At 44.1% G+C, this 14263-nt stretch overlaps 1 protein-coding gene across 3 annotated transcripts in view; it reads right to left on the bottom strand.

Moving 5' to 3' along the window:
• GCN1 (GCN1 activator of EIF2AK4) overlaps positions 1-14263 on the bottom strand; it is a 39003-nt gene that overhangs the window by 24139 nt on the left and 601 nt on the right. For 2 of the 3 annotated variants that reach the window (XM_042053887.1, XM_042053889.1), the window contains exons 2-25: positions 12682-12784; positions 12006-12069; positions 11306-11437; positions 10639-10747; positions 9904-10002; positions 9688-9822; positions 9137-9205; positions 8946-9054; positions 8462-8536; positions 8075-8203; positions 7806-7856; positions 7291-7389; positions 6480-6653; positions 5400-5552; positions 4553-4645; positions 3853-3928; positions 3521-3683; positions 2672-2861; positions 2434-2558; positions 1957-2135; positions 1694-1787; positions 1100-1213; positions 720-918; positions 98-253 (exon numbers count right to left, since the gene is read on the bottom strand). In XM_042053887.1, the coding sequence (XP_041909821.1) occupies positions 98-253; positions 720-918; positions 1100-1213; positions 1694-1787; positions 1957-2135; positions 2434-2558; positions 2672-2861; positions 3521-3683; positions 3853-3928; positions 4553-4645; positions 5400-5552; positions 6480-6653; positions 7291-7389; positions 7806-7856; positions 8075-8203; positions 8462-8536; positions 8946-9054; positions 9137-9205; positions 9688-9822; positions 9904-10002; positions 10639-10747; positions 11306-11437; positions 12006-12069; positions 12682-12784 (2890 nt within the window). The remainder of the gene's footprint in view (positions 1-97; positions 254-719; positions 919-1099; positions 1214-1693; positions 1788-1956; positions 2136-2433; positions 2559-2671; positions 2862-3520; positions 3684-3852; positions 3929-4552; positions 4646-5399; positions 5553-6479; positions 6654-7290; positions 7390-7805; positions 7857-8074; positions 8204-8461; positions 8537-8945; positions 9055-9136; positions 9206-9687; positions 9823-9903; positions 10003-10638; positions 10748-11305; positions 11438-12005; positions 12070-12681; positions 12785-14263) is intronic. The other variant, XM_042053888.1, reaches the window with a different exon arrangement.

Below are 14263 nucleotides of genomic sequence, written 5' to 3'. Positions count from 1 at the left end.
TTTTGCTTGCAAAATAAAATACAAACTGTGAAAACTAAACCAGTTCATAGTTATTGGAAGTGGGGGCAGTGTCAGCAGGATCTACCATACTTCATACCCGGCTCTCCCTTGCTTGTTCGGCTGGGAATGGTGTGGGCATGCAGCAAACTGACCACCCTGTTCAGAGCAACAGGCAGCTCCTCCTGACACCAGGATTCATCTAACTCACACTCTGGTTTCATCAGGCGCAAGGTCACATGGCTTACTAAAGTACCTGGAATGGAAAAATAAAGAATCCATGAGAGGGCTAAATCCAAAGATTTCTCGAGAGAAAAACCCCCAGGAACACAGGCCCAAGAAATGTAACAAAGCTCTGGGCAAGAGCCCAGGCTGCAAAGAGGCTCAGAGCAGCAAGCCCAGCCCAGGGCTATCAGGGGACAGATTTCTTCACAACATGTGTGAGTTACACTCACACCCTCCAAACTCCACACAGGGAAGATGTTCCCACAATGAGCAGCTGCTCCTCAGAGCTGGTCATTGACCAGACAAGTCGTTGTCTTTGGTCCCAGTCCCATCCAGCAGTAGGATCTCTTAGTCATCTCCCTAAGCACTGTTCCAGATGGTTTTTCCTCTTGACTTTCTGTGGTACATGGTCATGATCCACAGTTTGTAAGAGCAATAATTTTCACCACCATCAAAATGACACACCCTGCCCTTAAAGAGCAACTGCAAATATTCACCAAAGGTTTTCAGTTGAGCAGGCATGACACAGGAAGCTAAGGAAAGAAAAGGCTTCTTAATCCTTGGAGCAGCCAAAGGAGATCGAAAAAGTGGCAAGAAGGAACTGATGAGACTAGGGATGTACTGAGTGAGACCGGGAGGCTTTTTCTTTATAACAGTGTCCAGGAGTCCTAGAGCTGTTTCCAGCTCATTATCAAGCTGTAAGAGAAACAATTCAAGAGATTACCATAAAAAAAAGTCCACTGGGAAAAAAATAGAGTTGTTAAATCTCATTTCTAGTAACAGAAACAAATAGGTGATTGCTAGACCATTTTCCCTCTTTCAAAGTGATTTGGGTCATGGTGCCTGCAGAGGACTAAAAAATACAACCAAAACTTACCTCCTTCAGCCGTTTCCTTATCTGAGCCTCCCTTTCCAGCTGTGCGTGCATCAGCTCCTTCTGCTTGCTTGTCAGCTGCACCTCATCCTTTATTCCCTTCTTCTTCTTTATCTCCTGCAATAGAGAGCCATGGACATTATTATCTGGGAGCTACAAACACCATCCCTTCAGACAGAGAAGCAAGTTGGAAACGTTGGGGTTTTTTGCAATTTACTTTTAAAACAGTACCAAAATATCCTTCCAAGTATATCCCTCTTGAGTAAAGACACAAAATGAAAATCAGAAGGTTAATTAACAACACTTTAGTGTCCCTTTAGCAGCATAACATAAGTTTCTCTGCATTGGTCACAAATTATGTGCTATCATTAAAAAGTGCCGTCCAGTTCATTTACAGTGGATGATATGTCACCCTCCCCAGAGCAAAGAGAAGGCAACCTTTATTTTAAAAATGGGATACATACAGATAGCAGAATTCCAAGTAGTTCAGAGAATCTTTCCCACCAGCACACACACATATGCCAGAAACCATAGAACAACACACGACTTGCAGTGAAGATTGTGACCAGCCTGCCATTCCTTTTTCCATCAACTTACCTCCTTCAGCTCCAGCTCAATAATTTGTTCCTTGAAGGAATAAGCTTTGTTCTCCCTCTTCATGTTAGCCTTTTTCATACTATCCTGTTGAGCACTAAGAAGGAAAAGTAGAGAAAGAATCAGCACCGCTCTGGACTAAGGACCAGGCATAAAAATCCAGGAACTTCTGTACAGAAAGACCATCTGACATACCTAGTCACCCACTGGCAAGAATACCAGCAGTGATCAATCCCCAGGTGCACAAAGAAATTATGAAGACTTACCTCTGTATTATAGATTTGTCATACAGTTCTCCCTCGGGTGTCTTCATGATGGCAAATTCCTCTCGAGTAACCTGGCACAGAGCTGGGTTCTCCATTGATGCTGAGACAGTGCTGATGAGCTGTGGGAGCACTCTACCAGGTGAAAGCAGAGAGAGAGATCCCACTGCATTCATAGATGACTGTCAGTAAAATGAAGGAAAAAACATAATCAGTATTCCTTAAAATTGTTTCCAAGAAGTATGTCCTGCTGAGGCAGCCCCCATTACATTCTAATCCCCAATTCATTGTTCAGTGGATATTTGAATCTTATCTAAAATTTTACTCAGTTGCTGGTACGTTCTTTCCCTCTTGAGTCCCAGCTCCTTTTCACCAGAGACATTCTCATTTAACCTCCCTCTTCCCCACCTTTTAGACCAGTTAGTACTGAACTCCTCGAAGATATCTCCCAAAACTAACACAAGGAAAGCAGTTTATCACCTGGTTCTCCAGAGTGTAGGTGGTGATCCTGGGTAAGATGTCATTCAGGTGCTTGTTAATGAAGTCTTTAGGATCTATCTTCATCTTGATGAGGAGGGCTGGCCAAAGTCCTGGCTGCACTGCCACTAGCAAGAAGAAATGAGCATAATAAACATGAAGCAGGTCGCTGGCACAACAAAACAAAAAAGTACAATAAAAAGTCATACATTGGCCATGAGAATCTTATCCCTGCACTTACCTACAGATGGATGATGGCTCACCAGCAGGATCTCCAGGGCCAGCTTCTCTGGCTCAAAGGAGTCCACATCAAGCCCTGCCACACTGGAGATGACACAGAGGGCCTCATGTAGCACACGAGGGGGAATGTATGTCCTTCCCAGCTCTGACAGCTCTCCCACCTCTGTCACCAGGACCTCATGAGGCAGAATCTGAATGGACAACACCAAACCTTCCTGAGACCTGAGCACACTTTTCCCACAGTAAAACCAGACAATGCCAACAATCCCTGTCAGTATCAAAAACCTGAAGTTTTCAAAGGAAAGAAGGGGATACAGGATAACAACAAAACCAAAGCACAGGGATGACAGTGACAAAAAGATTAAGAATAGAGGACTATACTGGATTTGGCAAGCTGGGATAAAACTAAAATGATCACTTCTGGCAAAGACTTTGGAAAAGGTCGAGCCAGCTGGCTGGGAAGTATGCCCAACTTCTGCAGTCTATAATCCAGGGCCAAAGAACCAAGATACAAAGAAAGGAATGAAGCACAGCAGAGGTTAAATCTGCATTAAAATAATAAAAATACATGGAAAAATACAGCTTCCGACCCAAAACATTTTGAATATGTCTTTTCTACATATATAGGGAAGACTAGGCACACTCCAGACATTCATGCTGTAATATGCAGTAATCCAGTATAAAGTGGCATTCCAGGAGATCATCTGGAGCTGAATCCTGTTCAGGCTAACATGTAATCCTGTACATCAGGATGTAATCCTGTACATCAATGCTAACAGCAAACCCAGGGCAGGGAGGTGACTGGCAGCACTCAAACATCTGTCTGAGCAGAGACTTGCTGGCTACTCACCTTATGAGAACTGAGAACCACTTTGAGCTCCTCCAAGAGCCCATAGGCCAGCTTGTACCCTCCCAGAGAGGACAAGAGCTTCTTAACTGTTTGATGGGCCTGTCTGCGGACGTGCCAGGTCCGGCTCAGCAGCACAGCCACCAGGGCACGGTGGTACTGCCTGCTAACAGAGATACACAGGGTTAGCCAGGGAGGCAGCTCTGCAACCAAGTGGACACAAAGGCACCAAGAGTTCAACACTCTGTGCTAAGCCCCAAGCCCACCCACCCAGTGCCCACAGCAGCACTCTGAAGTCAGACACAGAGCACGGACAGCAAGTGCACTCTACGTACTGAACTTTGCTTTCAGGCAGCCGCTGTGCATGATCCAAGAGCAGGCGCTCTGTCAGCTGCAGCACTGTACACATGGCTGGGGGAAAAGACAAATATTTAAAACAGCATGAGACCTCATAAGGAAACAGATTTTTTTACCTGAAAACAAATGAACAGCAATCAGGACACATTAAAATAGCTCCCCAAGCTGAGCCTCTACATGATCTTCTCATTGAAGCTGGAGACAAATCCAACTCAGATCTGCCAAGACCGGGAACTGAACCATGACTTAATTGAAATGTTTTTAGCTGGATCCCAGGACAATTTTCCTGACCATTGTGTGTGACCTACTTTGGTCTAAGTTGACAGAGCAAAGCAAATTATAAACACCATGCTCAGTGCTTCAGTTCTGTTAATTCCTGAGCCCTGCCAAAACAGCTTCAGTGGCAATGAAATGGGTACTGAGTGTCAGCTGTCACAAGGCCCTTCCATTTGTTTATCATTTGGAATGATAAATGAGTCATAACTCAGGCTCATCAAGAAATAATTCATTTTCAAGCTTAGACTACAACTAGTCTAGATGTACTTCTGAAGAGTACAGAGCTCATTTTAATCTGAAACTGTATCCTCCAAGGATCACAGAACAAGGCTAACAACATTAGCTCTTGTCAAGTACTAAACAGTTAAACAGTAACTGGATATACAGTAACTGCCAATTTACCTTCCTCTGATGCAGACTGCAAAAACTTCTCAGATGTAAAAATTTGTTTTTTCTCATCCAAAATCAGCTGCCAGAAACCACTCAGCTTAGACTCTGACAGGAAAAGAACAGATATCCATCAAGGATGTTTCAAAAGAAGTCAGAACTCATCAGTGCACACAAAATACAGTAGAATTCTCTCTCCTGAAATCCCTCAAATTACTTCTAGCCTTACTTGTCTTCAATTCTAAAGCCTCTCATTTCTCTCATTCAGAACTATAAACATGCCCAAAAAACACCAGCTGACAAAAACACCTTTCTCTGACTTACACATGTGAAATGTAAAGTCTGATTCACCTTAATCTTTAATAGGACAAACATTCCTACAAGTGAAGAAAAGGAGGGAAGTGGGTGTGTTGCTTTTGATAGAACACACCTGATGGATGAACAGATGAATGAACCCAGAGAGCTCTTGTAATATCCTCTAATGGGAGGCAGAATTCCAGTCCCTATGCTTTCCAAAGGTTTGTAAAAACACTACCCAAATAACAATCAAGTAATACTTCCGATGCATCAGTCAAATCCTACCATGAAAGGTCAGGGTGAACAGCTCCTGTCAGAATAAAGAGGAATATTGCCCTATGTGAATGGAAGCTGGAATTTGCAAAGCCATGGAAGAGTAAGAATTCTTCACTCACATAAATGAGAGAGATGGAAGTTAATCTTTCCCTGGTTTATAGAAGACCAATAATTCTCTATGTAGAAACTTTACACAGATTAAGAAATAGTATTTCCTGCACAATGTCAAGGAGTGTTAACCCTCAGAACCTGTTTATATTGGATTCTGCCACCTGTTTTGTGACCTTACCAGTTTGTCCCTCTATTACAGACATCCTGCAGATCAACAAAGCTGCAGCAACTCCTTCAGTTACCATGGGAACCTGAGTACTTTGAGATGCTGCTTTTTCTACTGTCTGAATCAGCATCGGTAGCAAGTCCGTTCCCTGCAATAATGTGTCACCTGAGGGGACAAAAGAGACATGTTACAAAACAACACAGTCCTCACTTAACAACCCAGGTATAAATGGTTTTTCTGCTGCCATAAGACAAGGAAAGGAATCAGACACACACTGGGAAGACTCTGAATCTCCAGAGTATTTGCCAATCACTATCATTAAACTGCAATTATGAAAAGCTCAATGGCAACCACTTCAGTCCTTTCTTCACAGACAGAAAAGTGCCATCTCAGTATACTGAGGTTCTGTTCACAGGATGCAAAAGAAAATGCTAATTCAGTTACATTAAAGGAATTACTTCGAATCACAGGAAGTCTGACTTCAAAGATTAATATTTCCCTAAGAGGGAGAAAGCAAATTCCTGGCAAGCCATGACCATCTGTTTCATTTCAAACATTCAGAGGTTAAGGAATCCCAGAGGTCTAAATGAGGATGAAATGCTGCAGTGAAAGGGAGCAGGACCAACAGATGTAAATCACTAGAGGATCACCAAAAGAGAATAATTTCTCGAGTTCTCCATTTCAAACACAGTAATTTTTACTTTTTTTTTAAGTTTCCAAGAGTCAAAGCCAGAGACCAAGATCCCACTGTGCTGGATGCTATATAAAACAAAAGTATGGCTCCTGAGCTAGAATTTAGGTGTACCTTACAATTTAGGTGTAAGACAAAAATAAAGCAATCAAATATTACTTTGAGATATATGAAAGACAGCATGACGGGCAGTGATTTTAGTTATACATGGAAACAAACCATCTTTATAAACTTGAAGGCAAAAGAGAGTTTAAGGAGAAATCTGAAGGTGGTCAGTAAACAGACATTGCCTTACAAAATCTTTCCTAATCCACACAGCTCTCTATGTCAGGAAGCACAAAGTTTGATAACTCTCCTCCTAAGCCCCATGGCCAAGAGTTATTAACAGCCCCCAGTTTTACCTTTGAAGGAGGCTAGCATGCACTGCAGGTAGGCATGTCTCACCGCTGAAGTCGAGGTTTTAAGGCTGAAGGCTTTCTTCAGCCATTCTACCAGCTTTTTAGGAACTTCTGTGGTGAACCGAACACACCAAAGAGCCAGGACAGAGACTGCATGAACCAATGTGCCCTCATGGACTGCAAAGAAACAGAGAGCTCACATCAGTTCAGCAATTGCAGAAAGCACAGAACATGAAACAGAAAGCAGGTAACAACATCAGGATGCAGGAAAAGAACACATGTGGATACAAAAATGCTGCTAGCAAGAATTTTTCTCGCTATTTTCTAAGTCTGTGAGAGACTTTTCTCTCTCACAGAAGATAGTAGCAGAGTTCTATAAACAATGAACACCTGCGACCTTGCAAAAGCCTTGTTTATAGTACAGTCAAAAAATATTTTGACAATGGATGTTTTAGGATTTTAGCCAATCACCCCCAAGGGGTGGCTGATCCTTTGTCCAATTAGACTACAAAGAAAAATTCTATGAAAGAGTTTGTAAAATAATTAAGTAAATCAATCTTGCTGCACAATTCCTGCTTGTTGGATCTTCTCTCCTCCTCCCTACGGCTGCAGGATACAGTAATATTTACTGCACTAATAAACACGTGCTTCTAACAGGCACAGCACTGTCTCCATGGAGTGGCTCATCAAAACAGGGCAACAGATTCTGTAACACAGCAGGCAAGAATCCAGATTTATCTGGAATAACCATGTGAAAATCCTGCTGAAGATGAAAGAAGCTTAGCAAACCCAGAACAAAGGCAAGAAGTCTCACCTTCTTGTTGCAGGAACGGGATGAAAAGCTCAGCCACAGTTGCACTCAGAGCTTGGCTGGAGGGTCCAGAAACCACGTGGTGACTAAGGCTGCCAATCCCTGAAAGGACAGAATTCTCTCAGTAGTTCCCAAACTACGCACGACATCTAAATCCAATCAAGAATGACCCTTCACACTTCAATCCTTGCACAGACATCTCTTTTTCTTGTCACTACATCTGGATGTCACATCTACCACGTATCACACTGCCAGATCTCTGTCTTCATTTTCACCCTGGGTACAAGTCATCCTCTTTGCATAAAATTTTTGGCCTACTAGCCAATTATTATTCATTTATTTTTTTAATAGAAAGTCAGGAACCGGTATGTGGTATCCAGCACCCTCTAATGGCTTCAACTACAGCCAACTTAGAGTGACAGGCAGGAAATCCTAAAGGGTGAGGTACAGATCCCTTCCGTTCAGCTTTCTGCTCAATTTCTTCCACCAGAGAAGCAGCTTTCTTCTAGGATCCTCACCTGAAAGGACACTCATCTTCTGAGCAACAACTGTCAGCTTCCCTTCTGAGCCTGCCAACAAGAAACACAAAGGTGATAGGTGATTACAGACAACAGCTGTAACCAAGAATCTCCTCCAAAACACAGAAGCTTGCCCCATTATCCCTGATCCAAGCTAAGCCATCCATTCCATCCAGGCAGAGAAGGAGAACAGAAAATACAATACACAAAACTCCTTGAGGCTGTCAAACCTCAATTCAGCCCCACTGCTTATCCTACAATTCACTCACCACCCAAGATGGCAAAAAGGTGCCTGCCCAGCAACTCCACAGCCGAAGGATCGCTGCACTGCCGAGCCAAGTTCTTTAATGCCACAACTGCTTCATCCATCAGCTGCACACTGTTGGATTTCAGATGACCTAGAAAATAATGCACAAGCTAAGAGTTCCTTACAACAAGCTGCATAAAACCAGCAAGTAAGGACTGTCTTTACATGCGGCTTAATGCAGCTTCTGGAACCATCATGTGAACTACTCCAGTTCCAAGTTACAGCATCATCCTCCCTGCCACCTAAAACAACCTTTACACCAGCAATCAAGCTGTTGTAGATACAGCCAGAAAGTTGCAGAAAGCTTTATTCTGAATTCATAATTCCCTCCAGAAGTGAGAGTACTTACTGGCCAGTCCTTTCACAATGTCTACAGCATACTGGCTAAGATCCAGGTTCACAGATACGAGCAAAAAAGAGATTGCTGACAACATAAGAGATAAAAACAGTTACTTAACAAAATGTGATATGCCATTAGCATTTTAATACACCCTTCCCCACAGTTCACATCAAGAGCAAACAGGGTAGTAAGGAGTAGGAATAAAAAAAAAACCTACTGAAAATGATGCCCAATGAACAGAATAATTCAGGATTATTCCTAGCACTAAGCTGCAAAATCCTGTCCCCGGTGCAAACAGTAGTTATCACATACCCTGACACTTGGGATCACACCACAAATGTTGCTCCTCCACATCTAACCCTTGGATGCCAGACAATCCTGCCTGCACTCATGGGACCAAAAGCATAGTCCAGAGTGACACTGCCCCAACAGCTCCAGACCGCTAAGGATTTAGGCTCTTTGACAAAGCAATGCAGAGAGATGACAGACTCACTTTCAATTACATTCTCAGGACTCCGCAGCAGGGATTTCTGCAAAGTTGGCAAAACAGAGTCCTTGAATTCGGCATGGGACACATAGCGAACCAGCGGAGAACAGCTGTCCTGCAAAGGGGACAGGGCACTCAGCACAGGGCAATGCTGCCTGTGGGACAGCATCACAAGCAGCTGTAACACTGTGTCTCACCAGCACGTGCTTCTGAGGCTTTGTCTTGCTCATAAGGATGGTCTTCAAGTAGAAATCCAGGAGAGCACTCTGAACAAGCAGAAACACCAGATTACAGCCACATCTCAACCTGTACACAGCTCCCCGGCACACAGTCAGGTGCCAGGCTGGACACCCCACCTCCTCCTCCTCTGGAAGCTTTCCTTTCACTCTCACATCAGCCAGTCAAGCAGAGACCAATGCTCCCTGCTCTATCCTGAGCCCAACACCCAAACCACACCAAAAGCTACATGCTGCCTTTCATTCCCACAACAGGGACAAGGCAGGAAGCTGTACATTGGACATTCACAGAAATGCACAGGCAAAACCAAACAGCCATGTATCTGGCACCTCCTCTCTAAACACACCCCAGTTGTTTCAGTCAGAATTGCAGGACTACTGAACTGACAGATAGTGAAACCAGGGGCAGATGCAAAGTACCAGCCTCACTAAGATGTCTATTCAGTCCCTTCTTCATGATAAGAAGTGATGCTTCTTATTCCCCAACAAAAAAAGCTGTGCAACAGATTTACCTTGTATCGTTTAATAATATCCATCTCCTTCTGGGCTGTGCAAAACTGGACCACAAGTCCCAGCATTGCAGCATAATTCTGGTTTGGTTCGAGCCCAAGAATGACATATAGGTACTGATCCACCAGATCCTGGTTCTTAAGAGAAAAAGAGCAGGGCATGTTAACACCACAGAACCCAGAACAGCTAGAGAATATAGCACATAATGTATACATCACCTCTTTCCACAGCCTGTTCAATTTCTTCACGGCCCCATCCACTGCCTGCTTGTGGGACCCTCCCAGGACTTCCAAAAGGAGCAAACACTGAACCTCCACCTGCCAAAGGCAACAGCCGAGAAAACCTGCTTCTCAGAGAGCTTGTATCAAACAAGGCATGCCAAATGTCAATGATTAGCTGAATCTGCTTAAGTCTTTTAGGTCATCCAAGCTCTTCCAACAAGCTGCCTTTGCTTTCATCCCGCACCTCTGTTCAGAACAATGCCTAACAGTTTTGGAAACACTAAAAACAGATTACATCTCTTCTTAAAACCTGTTCCAACTATATCCCAATGTGCTATGAGTACAGTAGCACATTTGTGTTGTTAAAAGTGAAAGAAAGGCAAAAGTTCCTTGACACTGTATGACAGAGTATCACACACGCATATTTCAAGGGAGGCACAAGAACTTCATGCCACACTGCAGATGTACCTCAGAGGCACCAGCAGCCATCTCTGTATGCAGAACAACTGCACAGGTGCAAGACCACCCCACTCATGCTTTATATATCTCCTGCTTTCTCCAGGGGAAGAGGAGACATCACAATACACCAAATCTTCCTCCAAACCTGGATTCTAACTTGGTGTTTTCAGTTACATTCAGAATTATTTGCAACATTTCAGCAACTTAAACACATTGGAAATATTTAAGTCTGTATCTGCGATGGGATATTTCTGCAAAGCTTAAAGAACCTACCAGTTTTTTCCATGTTTCTCCCTGTCTCTTGTCAGGTGTTGGAAAGACTGTGCGTACAAGCAGGCATGTCCAGGAGAGTGCCAGCAGAGCTGCAGATCCACTGCTCTTACTGTTGTACAAACAGGAGAGGAAGGTAAATCTACACTTCCCAGGACATAACTTACACCTAACTAGACCATTACAGACCCATTTTGCCCAGGTTAGCACCTGACTGACAGGCAATTTTACCACACAAAAATGCAGCTAAAGCCTTTAGTTTTTAAAGGAAATAATCAGTCCTCAGAAGCTGTTTCAGCTCTGGTTTGACACTCAGAGCTTCCAGATGGCACAAGAGGCAGCTGAATGCTTGATAGGTGATGAAATCCCCTTTCCTAATAATTTTGGAGACTGTTTCTTGGAAGAGTTTGTTCCTCATCTCTCCAGACTTGAAGTTTAACAAAGGCTAAACCGAAACTCAGACCCAATCCACCAGCAGCTACACCAGGATACTCCCTTTGCCATCCCAAATTACATGGAAGAGGTAAGAGAGGAACATCTGAACAGCGTTAACAGTTTTGTCTCTAAAGGCTTTTAACGCCTCTGCCAAGCAGCAGCACAAGCCTCATTCTAAACAGGAGGAACTACCAGCAACTCAGAACTGCTTCCACACAAAGCGACTCCTCCACACCTGGGAACTCCAGCCTTGCTGCCGATCCCTGAAGACTGAAGTGAGTGCAGCAGGTTTTTTGCCGTTGCCTCAGGCTGGGATTCTGCGAGCTGCTGAAGGGCCAACTGCAGGGCTCTGCGGGACGCAGCATCCCTGTGACAAACATGGATCACGAACATTCTAAACCTGCCACATTGCACCGTTACCACCCCTGCACCACACAAAGGGCTCTGCTTTCCCATTTCAGCAGTCAAGCTAGTAACTTATTTTATCCTTGCTGTTCCACAAAGTGGAGAAGTTTCTGGCAGAAAGCTCCATTCCCTTCCTCAAATGACAGCAGTTATGTGGAGGCCCTCTGGCAGACTGCAGAAGAAAACAGGTTCTGAACAGCTCCTCTACCACAGAGCACAATTTAATCCCACCTAAAATTGTCTAAAAGACAGCTCAGTCTTGCTTCACAAGGACATGGGTGTTCATTCTTGCAAACTGAACCACAGGACAAAAGTTTTAATTTCAAAATTAAAGGTGAAATGCAAGGCAAATGTTGTAAAACATTTTAATGTCAATCCTCCCCTGAGAATGTAATTACAAGATGACATCCTTTGGTGTCATATACATCTCTGTGACACTGCATGCTAACATTTCCAGATGCTCCACACCAATTTAACTACTAAATACTGATAGATTAAATAATACTGCCTTTCCACATCAATTTACTTACCGGTATCGATGCAGAGTAAGGCAGAAGAGTTTGCAAAGGCCTTTCACTGCGCCCTCTGGAAGATCTGTAACAATGTATTCCAAAATATTTCTTCATAAATCAAAGAGCTCTTAATCTTTAACACAAACACAATTCACTTCATGACTGAAATCAGTAAACTGCTCACATCTGCGAAATTGCTTGCACAAATCACAGTAAAAGTTTGCTCTTTTCATACATTTTATGCATATTTTTTAAAACAATGGTAAAACTGGAACACACGGTCATCTTCAGAAAATGAGAGAAATAAGTTTCAAAAATTTGCTTCAGCTGTTTTATTAAGACCATCTGAAATCTCCCATACTCCCCCTCTCTATACATGTACATACCCAAGGATTCCATGAGTACTAAAAGAACAGGCCAAGAGTCATGACAGAAACTCAACTGACACACTAATGAAGAACTAATGCTACACAATGCTACAACTGCTGACTGGAAAAAGTAGATGTGCCAAAAGCTGGGGTTCTCTGCTACCCACAAATTCCACGCTTGAAATTAACCCTGTGATGGAGCACTGGCTCCAAACTCTGCTAGCCCCCTCCCTCAAACAAATACCCCTCACACAACCTTTTGAAACAAAACATTATAACACCCTCCTTCACCCTGGTAACCAGAACAGTGCTCCCAAGTTTTTTACCTTTCCCAGAAACACATTTTCCCAGCTCACTGAGGATCTCTCTCCGCTCCTTCACGCTGGCTGTAGTTACTTTCACTGCAAACCGCTTCAGTGTGTCAGAAATCTAAAACCACGAACCAGAAAAAACATCAGACTGCCTTTGTTTTCAGCCCACAGAACACAAACCAGGGCAAGCAGAATATGTCACTTGCTGCCACATGACCTCTTAGTGCCCAAATGTGAGCATCTGCCATCTCATCTGCCAAGGAAGGGTCACTGTGCACCACACACTCCTTCCCCAAGGCTGAAGGACGACTCCTCTCCATTAATCTGTGCTCTCGTGCTCTGTAAGAGACCCTTACCCCTCCAAAAGTAACACAGAGTAAGAGCTAAGACCCATAATCTGGAGTACAGGACCTTGAAAAGCAAAAAATAGTAACTTCTAGAATTCAAAGGAGCTTTTCCCTCCATGTTATCTCCTGAAGTCCAGGCAGTTCCAAAAGAGCACTCGAACTGCAGACAACCCAGGAAGACCTACATTCCCAGATTTTCTGCATTTACATAAACCAAAGCACAGCTCTCCAGGAAATGCTTTTGAAATTCAGCTCTTAAACTGAGCAACTTTATACCAGCATCTTTCCAAAAGGCAGCAAATGAGCATGTCTTTAGAAACTCATCTAAAACGATTCCTTCCCTTTTCAGTCTTTTTCAAAGAGCTCCTCAAAGCTGCTTTTTGCTGACGCGCTGGAAGGCTAATCCTGCACAGTGGCTTCCTGAGATTTAAAGGCCATCCACACCTCCGTGAGCCTGTGACCATTTCACACCCACAGGTCCCCTTAATAACTCGCTGGAAGCAAGGCTGCACCTCTGAACAGCAAGGCTGGGTTGAGCTGCAAAGGATGACCAACAATGTCATTGACACCAGAACCAACAGAACCAGCTGCTGTTACAGACCTGCTCTTCTCGCAAAACTTTTCAATTACATGAGTTCATCACATACAAACCCAAACCAAGCTGCCCTTAGTCATGCTGCTTCCATGCAGGAAGATGTGCAGACATGAAAAACGTGTTAAAATTATCCTAAGCCTAGAAATGAAAAATATAACTTATGTATAATACTACAGAACCTCACCAGCATCTCAGTGACTTATGCAAACCGCAAAACCTCGACTAGTCTAAACCACCCAGTCTCCCCGGAAGACCCACTGGGACAGGCTTCACCAATTTGCTTTTTATTTTTCTTTTTTAGCATGTTTATGTACACGTTACAAAGCCAGCATACCAGCAATGCTGCTGCAACCAAATACAGAGAACAAAGGCAGTATCTATACAAGTACGGACCTGATGCTGAGCAGACTAGGATTTGCTCTAGGAACATCCCAAGCCCCTCACGATGAAGCCGGCGGCCCCAGGCAGTCCGGGCAGAGGGAGCGGTCACACCGCGGCCAGGCGGTGCGAACCGGGGGCAGCCGCTCACGGCGCCGCCGCCGGGCGGGACGCGGCTCGTGCCGGGCCTCGATCGGGACGGGCTTCGATCGGGACGGGCCCCGCCGCCCCCCGCTCCGCCCGGGTTCCCCGGCGGCGGCGGCCCCTTCCCGCGGGC

The sequence above is a fragment of the Corvus kubaryi genome, unplaced genomic scaffold, assembly GCF_017639235.1.
Source record: "Corvus kubaryi isolate FWS band 111438036 unplaced genomic scaffold, C.kubaryi_AGA036_p1.0 split1-37173, whole genome shotgun sequence".
Classification (NCBI taxonomy): Eukaryota; Metazoa; Chordata; class Aves; order Passeriformes; family Corvidae; genus Corvus; species Corvus kubaryi.
Note: the sequence above shows the minus strand (reverse complement) of the source record. Positions and strands in the feature narration are given on the sequence as shown.